Genomic DNA, 13,094 nt, shown 5'->3' on the forward strand with positions numbered 1-13,094 from the left:
GAGCTGCTGGAGCTGGAACCTCCTCGTCATAATCAATTTGAGGCTCCACCTCTGGGGCTGCTGCTCGGGGCTGAGCTTTGCCACTGCCTCGGCCTATGGCACGGCCTAGGCCTCGGCCTCTGCCCCTCATAGGAGCTGCTGCTGGGGGCTCGGGCTGCTGCGCGGTAGAAGAGGAAGCACGTGTTCTCGCCATCTGCGAAAGAACAGAGTAGAGAGACAATCAGTATTTGAGAAACAGAATCGCACGACAAGAAAGAACAAAAGTGAAACTTTCCTAACTCTATAGCCTCTGGGGGATAAATACAGACGTCTCCGTACCGATCTCTCAGACGCTACCGAGTTTGTCCGTGAGTTGTGAGACCTATGTAACATAGTGCTCTGATACCAACTTGTCATGACCCGGATTTCCCACCCTCGGGAGACGTGATGGCGCCTACTATTAGGAGCTAGGCAAGCCAATTATTTATTACCTCTTTTAGCAAACCTCGACATTATTAAAAACAACGAAACATTTAATAGAAAAGCGGAAGTCCTAAATATAAATAAACTGAAAGCAATGCGGAAGTTCAATACAACTCTACCCAAGAACTGGAGTCACAAACTCACGAACGTCTAGAGAATGCTAAATACAATGTCTGAAATAAAACATGGTTTTGTTTGTTCCGGTACAAAGGATAACAAACTAAAGTAGGATAGAAGAAACTCCGGGCCTGCGGACGTCAGCAAGGCTACCTTGGGTCTCTGGACTGAAGTCAGCTCTCAAATCTACTGTTGCTGTCCAAAAGCTGCTCCGGCACCGTGATCTGTGCAAAAAGATGCACAGAGTGTAGCATCAACACAACCGACCCCATGTGATGGTAAGTGCCTGGCCTAACCCCGACGAAGTAGTGACGAGGCTAGACCGGACTACCAAACAAACCTGTGTAGTTCAATATATATGTATGCAATATAAAGGTATACAGAAATTAACCAGTCAAGGGGGAGGGGGAGCATGCTGTAGGGGCTGTAACAGTTCAGGTATAAAATCAATAATTAAGGAATGAAACAGTACAACTACAATATCAACGAGAGTAGGATATCAACAGTTTCACGGCACCATCCTTCGTGCTTTTATTCTCATTCTCACCCAAACAATCATATAAAGTGCACGGCATCACCCTTCGTGCTTTACCTCACAAAATGATGGCACGGAATGATCCTTCGTGCATAAACACTCATATCATGGCACAGAATGTTCCTTTGTGCATCAGTAATCATATCATGGCACGGAATGTTCCTTCGTGCATTAGTAATCATATCATGGCACAGAATGTTCCTTTGTGCATCAGTAATCATATCATGGCACGGAATGTTCCTTCGTGCATTAGTAATCATATCATGGCACGGAATGTTCCTTCGTGCATTAGTATTCATATCACAATCGTGCACGACATCACCCTTCGTGCTTTATCACTCGTCCTCACCCAAACAACAATCACAAATAATGGGGCGAGGGAATAGACAAACAAAATAGGAATCCCGGCAAGGGAACAATAACAACAATTTAAATATCCCGACAAGGGAATAACGAATAACTCATTAGCTTTCTTTCATTTCTTACTTCACGTCTCACTTTATCACTTGAGCCAATGCTCCCAAGAATTTTATAATCTCAGATACCTTTTCAATTCGTATCACAACCAAGCCAAAACACCACGAAAATCAAATGATTATAATGTTTTTCACATGTTCTTTACAATATATAGAAATCCTCAATTAACATGGAATTCACAACAAAATCATGGTAATCACCCTTTAAGGACTCACGGTCATGCTAGACACCAATGTATAGATACTCGTCACCATGCCTATACATCGTACTCGATCAATTAGCAAATAGCAAACAAGACTCAACTCCTATTCCCTCAAGCTAGGGTTAAACCAAACACTTACCTCAGCTTCCACAGCTAAATCAATCCACAACGACCGCCTTCCCTCTCGAATTCGGCTCCAACTCAATCAAATCTATGAAATAACGACTTTACAACTTTAATATAAGCTAAACAAATCAAACCCAATGCCTAAATATAGTTTTCTAAGCTTTCTTCCCAAAATTCCAAAAATCGACCTCGGGCCCGCTAGGTCAAAACCCGAGGTTCTAACCAATTTCATATCACCCATTCCCCCACGAGCCCGAATATACAATTTGTTTTCAAATCCGACCCCAAAACAAGGTCTAAATCAAAGGAAATTGAAAAGCCCTAATTCTACCCAATTCCCCCAATTTCCACCCTAATCTATGTGATTTAAGCTTAGAAATTCACTAATTAATGAAAGAAAATGAAGGAAATGAGTGGGGATTTACTAACCCAAGTGGTCTTGAAGAATGGGGGCTTCAATGGACTTCTAAAAGCTTGGGGAAGAAGAGAGCTCGTGAGAATTTAAGTTATTCCCGTATGCACTGTTTCTGAACTTTAAAAAAAATCACTGGGCGAATTTGTTCTACGCGTTCGCGACATGGGGGTCGCGTTCGCGTTCGCGATGAATAGGGCAGAAAGGCATCGCGTTCGCGTGGGAGAGCTACGAACGCGAAGAGTAAAAATACGGGGGTCCAAGGTTTGCTCTACGCGAACGCGTGAGGAGTGCGCGAACGCGTTGAAGGAAATGGGCTGGGGTCCTGGGTTGGCCTATGCGAACGCGAAGAAGGGGAAACCTAAAGGTACGCGAACGCGAGCTGAAGGCCGCGAACGCGAAGAAGGAAAACACTGTTCACCTGCTGCAATTTTTCTGCAATTTTCTTAAGTTCAAAACCACCCCGAACACCTCCGAAAATACTCCCGAGCCCTCGGGGCTCCTAACCAAACACGTCACTAACTCAACAACATTCTACGAACTTAACCGTGCGATCAAATCGCCAAAATAACATCAAACTCAATGAATTAAACCTCAAAATCATCACTTTTTCATCAAACTTCATAAACTTTCATTTTTAAAGATTTAGGTCCGAAACACGTCAAATGACGTCCAATTTCAACCAAATTTTACAGAAAGCGCTTAAACCACATATAAGACCTGTACCGGGCGCCGAAACAAAATATGGGCACGATACCAACACATTATAATCAATTTTCGTTTCAAATTTTCATATTAATTTTAGAAAAACAATTTCACAGAAAAATTTATTTCTCGGGCTCTAGTCCTCGGAATTCGACTCCGGGCATATGCCCGAGTCTCATATTTTTCTACGGACCCTCCGGGACCGTCCAATCACGGGTCCGGGTCCGTTTACCCAAAATGTTGACCAAAGTCAACTTTAATCATATTAATACCAAAATTCATCATTTTTCACATTCATATTTAAGCTTTCTGGCTACGTGACCGGACTGCGCACGCAAATTGAGGCGACCAAAAATAAGGTTTTCAAGGCCTCGGAAGCACGGAATGAATGAGAAAACGGGTGATGACCCTTTGGGTCGTCACACTCTCTCTTAAATCTTGTTCTATTTATATATAGTCAAATTCACACATAAACAACATGTACAATATCTAAGTATTTTGACTGACAAAGTAGGGTTCTTTGAAGTGATTGTGCCAATTTATGGTTTGAATTGATTCTTAATAGTTAAACTTTGAGGAATTAGAATTAGCTGGGTTTTAATTTTGTGTTTCCATACTCCCTTTAGCATAATTTTGTGTTTCTTTTACCAAATACATTATACATGAATACACCTAATTACTCGTAGCAATAAACTTGCATACATGATGGCAAAGTAAAAATTATGAAACCTCTGATGACTTAGTGGATGAGGGCGACGACAAAGAGAAAATGAAGGGAGGGAGGGGCGAGAGATTCCTAGAAAATATTACTCCATTAAAGAAGTTTGTAAAAAAAGATTTTCATGTGTTTTTTGCCATGTCAGGCGTTTGAGACTCACTCACTTTATTGTTGGGAGAGGCTATCAATTATGTGCTCAATAGACACATTTTTAGCATAGATCAAGCTAACGTTTGACCATAGATTCTCAAATTTATTTTGAAAAAATTTGATTTGGGTGAAGTTTGATTTGAAGATGAAAATGTGTTTGGACACAAGTTTTCAAAATATATTTCACTTTTTTTCTGAAAACACATGAAACATGACTTATACCCACAAGTTCTAAAACCTATCACAAATACCCAATAGTACCTTTATCAATAACATTCATTATATTATCGCAAACCATAGTTCTGAACATAAATAAATTTAGTATAAAATTATCATTTTTATAATGAACTACATAATACACTACCACTTGTGGGATTATACTGGGCCGTTGTTGTTGTTGTTGTTGTTGTATAATACACTATCAGATGACCGAGAAGACGAAGCAATATTGTTACAAAATAATAAATGGTGGGCTCTTTTATAAAATATATTCCCTCCGGTCCAAAATAAGTGATTTTTTGGCCTTTTTCTTGTGGTCCAAAATAAGTAATTTTTCCAGATTTCAAGAATGAATTAATTATTTTTTTTCTACATTGTCCTTGAAGTAAATGGTGTTGGAATATGTGTTAGGAGTGTTTATGTGAGACAGTAAAGGTTAATATGGTCAATTCCATTGCTAATTAATGCTAAAAGGTGGATTTCTTAATTTGTGTGAAAACATCCAAAAAATCACTTATTTTGGACCGGAGGGAGTATTAGTTTGGGGTAATTTTTAGAAAAATGTAATAGTGATATTTTGGGCCAAAACCAAACTCTTGAGCTAGTTTTGGAATTTGGATTTTGAGTTTTGGGAATTCGTTAAAATATAGATAAAATCTATGGTCAAACATGTATTTGCAAAAAAAAAACCCAAATATAAAAGGATTCCACGAAAATATTACTCCACTAGAGAAATTTCTAAAAAAAAGATTTTCATGGGTTTTTTGCCATGTCAGGCGTTTGACTCACTCACTTTATTGTTGGAAGAGGTTGTCAATTACACATTTCCAGCATAGATTAAATGCGTGTTTGGTAGGAAGGAAAATATTTTTCGTGAAAAATGAGTGGTTTTATCATTTATTTTTCCTTGTTTGGTTGGTGAGTGAAAAATATTTTCTATATTTGGTTAGAGAGTAGAATATTTTTTTTTTGTTGAAATGAAAAAAATACTTTTTTATATCATGAAAAATAAACTCATTTGTTGAAATGAAAAAATATATATATATATATCTATAACATGAAAAGAAAGTACTATTAATAATATTTTTATTTAGGGTGGGGTAGAGGGGTGGGGTGGGTAAGTGGTGTTGGGGTGTGAGGGTGGGTTGGTGGGGATGGGGAATAGGATGGGTAAGGTTGAGAAGGAGTTTTGGAAAATGTTTTCTTTTCTCTTAATAGGGAAAACATTTTCCTCCAATTGGAGGAAAATGAGTTCATTAGTAAAATGTTTTCCAAAATATTTAGGCCAACCAAACATGGCAAAACTGAAAATTATTTTTCGAAAAATATTTTTCTTCATACCAAATATACCGTAAGTGTTCAATAGGAACAAGGTTTGTTTAGTTCAGGTGTCTAAATGAAAAAAATGGCTAAGTTTAAGAGCCCGCTTGGACATACAAATTTTTTCCTTTTTTTTAATTTTTTTTTTAAAAACAATATTTGGTTATCAAACTCTTACCAATATTTCCAATTTCACTTGAAAATGCATTTTCAAATTTGAAAATCTAGTGAGAACCAGTTTTTCAATTGAAAATGGGAATTTGCTAGTTTTTGGTTACAAATTTATCCCATATTTTTAAAATTTATAAAATGACCCCATCAGTTAGTAAGCTACAACTACCCACAGAAACACAAAACGCACAGGTCTTCTTCTCACCAAAGTGTGCGGCTACCTTTTTGCCATCCCAATCCGGCAAGGGGTTGTTTATTTCAAGTAAGATAATCAAATTGGGATGGTTTTGATATTTTTTACAAGTTGCGGGATATAAGTCATGTTTCGTAATTAAAAAAAAAAAACATTCAAATATGTTGCAAAAAGTCTAACCAAACACAACTTCATATTCAATTCAAATTTTAGTAAAATTTCAATATTTAAAAAAAAAAAATTGAAATTCATATCCAAATGCCTAAGGTCTAAGGGTGTATTTGGCCTCGAAAGAATGATTGTTTTCTCGATTTTAAAATATTAGATTAGATATCCAGAACGAAAGATCCGACTCATCAAGCTGCCACGTGGTAAAATAACATAGGACACCTGGAAATGGACCCTACCCAAAGATATAAAAATAGGTCCACAACAACTTCCCCAATGACCCTATCTATTCCCCTTTCTCGTTTCTTCCAAATCTCATCTTATACTTCCTTTTTCTCTCTCCTCTTTTTTCATACCGCGAAATTGATTTTTTTTTTTTTTCAGTTGGTTAGTTGCCTTTTTGTCTTCCTGATTTGAATCCTTGATATTGCAAAAACCCTAGTTATAAATATTTCCTCGCTTTTTTAAAATCAAATTATGCGTTGAGTTTTCAGATCTGTATTTAAATAACTGTATTTTTTTTGGAATTGTTTTGTGTTTATCCGCAGATCTCTCGAAGTAGTTTATTTGGTTATTCAGATTTTGAATTTTGAGTTTTGAGTTTTGAGCTGTGGAGGTAGGTTAATTTCATCTAATAATCCAAATTGAAGGAGGTTTTCTTGAATTGGTTAGAAATTTCAAGGTTTTGCTTATAAGGACCTTTTAGTTTTCATTTTTGGCGGTTAAGTACCTTTATTTCTTGCAAAGTTTCCAACTCAGTGCTGTTCTTGGAGTTGTGACAAGTTCTTGTAAGTGTTGGATTGGATTGCTGTTGTAGTTAATTTGGTTTCCTGGTTTCTTATAATTTCGCGGTAATGAGTGATGGAATAATGGAAATTGAGAACCCCGTAAATGTTGATTCAAAGTGTGACAGACAATGGTTTGTAGATGCTAGTACTGAACAGGAGGAACCATGCGTCGAGAAGCAGAATTTTAAAACTTTAGATGCTGTAGAATTAGATTGTTGTGCCACGAATCATGCCATGAATTGTGCACCCGAAACTGTAGATGGTGTAGGAGTTGAATGTTGTGCCACGAATCATGCACCCGAAACTGTAGTTGGTATAGGAGTAGAAGGTTGTGCCACGAATCGTGCACCTGAAACTGAAGATGATGTAGAATTAGAAGGTTGTGCCATGTTTCGTGCGCCTGAAACTTTAAATACGGATGAATCAGAGTTAGGTGAAAAGCAGGGAAAAGAGTTGAATAATTGTGATGTCCAGCCCTATGTAAGGATTGATGTGAAGGAAGCTTCGAATGATGAGATGCTTTCTGAAGTTTCAAATCCAAATTTGTCTCCAAGAGAGAACACGTCAAGTTTCCAGACTATCAGTAGTCAAGGAGTTGATTTGTTGAGTAATAATCAAGGTGGTTCTGGAGAGATCACATCTTTTTCGTCAGGGAATTCAAGCGCGGATGAGAGTGTCAGTGAAGAAGAGCATAATCAAATTGATGTATCCGAGGCAGTCGCGAAGTCCTCTGTGGTACTTGAAATTCCAAAGGAATTTAGCACAACTGGTGTCAGGAAGATTACATTTAAGTTTAGCAAAAGAAAGGAGGATTATGGTAATGCATATGCTTCAGCTGCTCTGCCCGTGACTGATCGGGTTGATGATGGATTTGGTGAAGCACATGCATGGTATCCTTTGGCATCTGATGATATGACTCAACGTATTTCAAGCACAAATGGAGCATTTTATCGACATGGAGATCCTTTTTTATGTCCTCCAAACATGGAATTAAAAATGTCTAAGAAGGTCATTTCTGATGCTTACCCGACAAATGTCAAGAAGCTTCTATCGACGGGTATTTTGGAAGGAGCTAGGGTGAAGTACATTTCAACTTCTAGGAAGGTAATTTGTGGGTTTCTCTGTTTCTCGTAATTTAGTGGTCTTTACGTAAGCCTGAAGCATTCTGTAAATGATTGTCAGATGGAGCTTCCTGGAATCATAAAGGATTACGGATACTTGTGTGGTTGTTCATTCTGCAATTTGTCCAAAGTAAGTTTCCTGTCTAAAGTAAAAGCTATCTGTGTGCATGTTAATGATCATACTGAACAGATTGATGTCTCAGCAGGTTCTCAGTGCTTACGAATTTGAAGTGCATGCTGGGGGCAAGACTAGACACCCAAACAATCATATTTATTTGGAGAATGGAAAACCTGTTTACAGGATAATTCAAGAGTTGAAGACTGCACCATTTACCCGACTAGAAGAAGTTGTAAGAGATGTGGCTGGTTCTTCTATTAATGAGCAATATTTTGAGGCTTGGAAAGGTGGTTTAATGTTGATGTCTCAGTTGATTTATTTTTGTTTTTCTGAGACAGTCTCATATTTGACATGCCAGGAATAAGTATTTAAAAGGACATTCTCATGCTTTCCATGCTCCAATTTATGCTGTCGTTTGTTGTGGATGGTAACAGGAAGAAGGGTTGGGGCAATAAAATCACCATATTACTGCTTATTCATCATAGACCTCCATTCTAGAGGATGTTCATTTCAATAAACAATCGAGCTTAGACTGTAGAAAATAAATAACTTGGCCAGTTTAAGTATTTACACAAGACAATTTCTTCCTCCGCAACTAGAATCAGTGGCACGCTTGATTTACTCGTTATTTTCGAAATTATTTTTTATTTATCCACTATAAGCATAGATCGCTAAATTTTAAAGTAAGATGTTGATTTTAAGCACTTTCTCTGGCAAAGTTAAAAGAAAAAGGAGAGTAGAGAGTAGTGTACAGAGCAATGCAGTTTACAAGTTTAACACAAGGGTTTTTAAGTTCCCTGTGGGAACATAAGGGCAAATTTGTGTTGAGATATTGAGGAGATTTCAATCGTAGATGTTTTGATGGCATTTCAACGTCCAACGGACACTTGAAGTCTAAATGTCTAATTAATCTTTTTAGTTGGAGTAATCTCTCCCCTGTAATTGATATCGTCCCCCTCTTAGACTTCATTATCTCTCTCTCAATGGTTTAGTAACCACTGATTTTTGTCCTTGGTTAACTTAAGGCTCTAGAATAGTTTTTTTTTGTCCTAACGAGTTAACCAAGCTCTCTACTGTAATCTCTTGCATCTTCTTGATGCCTTTAATACAATACATTACTTCATAAAGAAAAAGATATTGAGGAGATTTCAAGGTAGTTAATCTAGGGTATTGGGGCTTTGTTAGTACAAATACAACAACAACAACGGCGACGACCCAGTAAAATCCCACAAAGTGGGGTCTGGGGAGGGTAGTGTGTACGCAGACCTTACCCCTACCCCGATAGGGCAGAGAGGTTGTTTCCGATAGACCAAATATGGATAATAATATCCTTGATTATGATATAAATACTGTCCGAATCAGTGGATGCAGATGGGGCAAATAATAGTGCAAGTAGGAGGAACAAACATAGAGTATCGATTCTTGTCAGTTGTATGATGATTCATAATATCCTCTTCTATTTTTGCAGCAAAACTCCTGCAGTACTATGAGGTGGCTAGTGCTGACCAATATTCTTATGGAAAGGCTTCAGGAATGTATCACTCTAAGCTAAGGTACATTTAAAGTATTTCACGTACTTTATCTGAAGTATTTTGATCTTGTCTTTGCTCCTCCACCCTGATCTACTTTCTTATCACTCTTCTTTGGTTTAAGTTTGGGTTGGGGTGAACAAGGGAAAGGAGACAAAAGTCTAGCTTATCTAGCTTATCCTGTTGAATAGGTATCCAGTATGTGCTGTATTTATCACTGTTTTTTCTTTTCTTGAACAGCTGTAATGTGATCTAAAACATGGAAAGTCTTGCAGTTTTGTAGTGTTCCTTATTTACCAGTTGACTTGATTTAGCTGTGTCCACTGCTCCTCTATGTTTTTTTCCTTTTCCAATCATATGAACGATGTGACCTCGACACTTGTTAACTTCAAGGAAATGAGTTGTTGATTCATGACCAGGCATTTTAGCAACTGAATGGCATGTTTTGTCCATAGCTGGATGTTGATGGAATGTGCAATTGAAGGTTCCTTGTAATATGATTCTGGGATGATGTGGTCTTGGTGTTACTGTAACACAGGTTTTATTAGAATTTAGCTTGAAGGGTGATTTTGCTTGAGTGTAAGTGCTGTATGCTGTTGATGAAATAAGTTGTATACAGTCTAGATACTTTGGACTGCTCATTTATTAGCTATTAGTACGTCGAATGCTGAATAGGTTTTGGAATAACACCACATAAATATTACCACAAATTTTTAAGAGCTAAAAATGGTTGAATGTTGGAAACTTGTAAATGTCAAATTCTGCTTCTTCAAGACTCCATCTACAGGATTTGAACCTTACGAGTTCCCATCATTTGGGCAAAAGTGATATTTTCAGCAAGTAAGAAAGTTTTTTAATTTGGCTGGTCAATTTTTAAAAGAAAAACAAAAACAAAAAAGTGCCTCCAGGTGTTGTTTTGTGAAAAAAGACAAAAGTGAACTTAAAAAGTGTACAATGGGATTCGAACCCTCGCCAGTTATTCAGGAACATAGCTCAAGCTGGTTCTTCCTTTTTCCGCTTAACCAACAACTGATTTTACTTCTGGGTTCCAAGCTAAAAAGTATCAAAAGTTTAATAGATTTCTCAATACAAATACAGGGTTCAGGTAAAAGTTACTGGGTTGCCGGGAACCCATACCCAATACTATGGATCCGCCTTTGGTTTCAAAAGTCCTTTGCTGGGGAAACCACAAAGATCTAGCTTTCCATCAGTCGTGCATGTTGGGATTTGTATACCCATTGTTAATGGAACATCAAATCAACCCAACCGATTCAAGTGTGCATCTTGGATCATGTAGGCTTCCTGTAGATGCATTATAGAGTACCAAATTCACTTTAATAATCTCATTTTACAAGTAATATTATTTCATCTTAGTGGGTCAATTTTTGTGTTAATCTAAAGCCTTAAAATAATCTCATGAATAGTGAACATATCAATCAGTGTGTGGTCCGCCAATTGCTGCTGATTTGGAATGAGCTATGCCTATATTATGGTTGGCACAATGTAAATATTGACTTTGGCGTCTATTGTGCAATAGCTCATGGCATCTTGATATCCCAAAAACTTAAAAGTTGAATACATCAAGAAAACTTACTAAACTAGGCCACTTTAAGCAACATTGTTCTTTCCCTTTGTAATATGACCCAATTTGCTGCTCTTCTGAAGCGCCTTTTCTTTTTCCTCATTTACTGGTGGAGATTGGTAGAAGAGTTTAGAATTGCTTAATTTAGATCCAGCCCTCCAACATGGACCTGTAAGCTTGGTCCCATTTGGAGTTTATCTACTTGTAGTCTGAGGGTTTTGTGTAATAATGATATTGTGTGGTTTTGGGTGTTGGATTGGCTGAAACTTTTCATACTCATTTTTTTGTAACTCTGCACTATACTATGGATTTGCTGAAACTTTTCATACTCATTTTCTTTGTAACTCTGCACTATACTATGGTGGACTTGTGAATGCAGTTCGGTGATGGAAGATGGCCTTATTCCTGCTTCCTACTCCTATATTGACAACTTCCCTTCAAATCCATTTAGCTATATGGAGACAGCAGAGGCATGGAAGCATGTGGTTAAAAAGTTTGTCATTACTTTATTTACTTTATCTATTTCGTGCAACTGGTCATTCTTCAAGTAAATGCATATTCCTATGCTGTTGCTAATTGTGCAGTTATTTTTCCAGGCCAAGGTGCAATTTTTCCAGCTCAACAGTAGAGCCAAAAAGACTTGCTGAAGGTTGCACAAGAAAAAGGTATGCTTTCTCTCATTAATCTTTTAAAGGATTTCTTCTTTTCGGCTCAGCATTTATCATCAATCTTTTTAATATACATAGGGATAATGACTTGCACCGATCATTATTCATGCCAAATGGACTTCCAGATGGAACTGATTTGGCATATTATTCGAAGGGGAAGGTCAGATTCATTTCTATCTCAACTCTTAATATTGTCATTTATTGTGCATTGGTTTCTGTAATTTTTATTATGTGTTCGGGGCCTTCCGTTTGGCAGCAGTTGCCATAATTGTGATTTATGTCTGAGCATTTAAAATCTTTCTGCAGAAAGTTCTGGGGGGCTACAAGCTGGGAAATGGCATAGTCTGCAGCTGCTGTGATACTGAGGTAAATTTTGTAACACACACACCTCACACTTGTAATAATATAAAGCCCAAACATATACATATAAAATATATGTATATATATGTATATAAAATTCAGAAGTGCTGCTTACTACTACGCATGTTTTCTCTTTCTAAACAGATAAGTCCGTCCCAGTTTGAGGCTCATGCTGGATGTGCAGCTAAACGTCAGCCGTAAGTACTTCTCAAAGATTATTATTTGCATAATATGAAAAAAGGGATACTGATATGAATATTTCTATCCATTACCAGTTACCGTCACATCTACACTTCCAATGGACTTACCCTACACGATATAGCATTAATGCTGGCAAATGGTCAAAGTATTGCCACCAATAACAGTGATGATATGTGTACAATATGCGGCGATGGGGGAGAACTGATTTGCTGTGATGGGTGTCCTCGGGCTTTCCATGCAGGTGCTTTCTTTTGGCTCAAATGTTTGACAAAGTTTTTATTCTTGTCTTTCTGCAGTGTACTGGTTGGTAAACTGATAGATCTGTACATGGTTTGCTCTGTATAGTATCTTAAAATCACAATTTAGTGCTCCTTCTACTTATTTGAATATAAATGAAGTCCATGTTACAAGAAATTTGCTAAGCTAGACTGCATGATTTTTTGTTGTCTCGTGTCTGAAGGGGAGCTTTTTCAATTTCTCTGCCCAATAACCTCACTTGTGCTTATAAGTTTTGCTCATACAAAGCCTATATGTTTGCAGCTTGTTTAGGTGTACAGTGTACCCCAACCAGTGGTTGGCTCTGTTCATATTGTAGAGACAATTTTGTCCCTGGTAGGAAAACTGCAGGAGATGCAGGACCAATTATGATACGGTTGACAAGAGTGGTTAAAGCTTCGGAGTATGAAGGTGGTGGGTGCGTTGTTTGCAGGTTTGTCACAGTTGCTGTCCTTCAGAAAGCATTTAAAAATTAT

The 13,094-nt window shown here is 37.6% G+C and overlaps 1 protein-coding gene across 2 annotated transcripts in view; it reads left to right on the plus strand.

Moving 5' to 3' along the window:
* The first annotated feature begins 6,269 nt into the window (after window positions 1-6,269).
* Window positions 6,270-13,094, plus strand: part of LOC109216239 — a 12,659-nt gene continuing 5,834 nt past the window's right edge. Inside the window, exons 1-11 of one of the 2 annotated variants that reach the window (XM_019380379.1) lie at window positions 6,270-7,867; window positions 7,946-8,014; window positions 8,088-8,289; window positions 9,471-9,555; window positions 11,493-11,606; window positions 11,710-11,778; window positions 11,860-11,941; window positions 12,088-12,147; window positions 12,286-12,338; window positions 12,417-12,583; window positions 12,883-13,051. In XM_019380379.1, coding sequence (XP_019235924.1) covers window positions 6,830-7,867; window positions 7,946-8,014; window positions 8,088-8,289; window positions 9,471-9,555; window positions 11,493-11,606; window positions 11,710-11,778; window positions 11,860-11,941; window positions 12,088-12,147; window positions 12,286-12,338; window positions 12,417-12,583; window positions 12,883-13,051 — 2,108 coding nt within the window. In that variant the 5' untranslated portion in view covers window positions 6,270-6,829. The remainder of the gene's footprint in view (window positions 7,868-7,945; window positions 8,015-8,087; window positions 8,290-9,470; window positions 9,556-11,492; window positions 11,607-11,709; window positions 11,779-11,859; window positions 11,942-12,087; window positions 12,148-12,285; window positions 12,339-12,416; window positions 12,584-12,882; window positions 13,052-13,094) is intronic. The other variant, XM_019380380.1, reaches the window with a different exon arrangement.

This window comes from Nicotiana attenuata, unplaced genomic scaffold (genome assembly GCF_001879085.1).
Source record: "Nicotiana attenuata strain UT unplaced genomic scaffold, NIATTr2, whole genome shotgun sequence".
Classification (NCBI taxonomy): Eukaryota; Viridiplantae; Streptophyta; class Magnoliopsida; order Solanales; family Solanaceae; genus Nicotiana; species Nicotiana attenuata.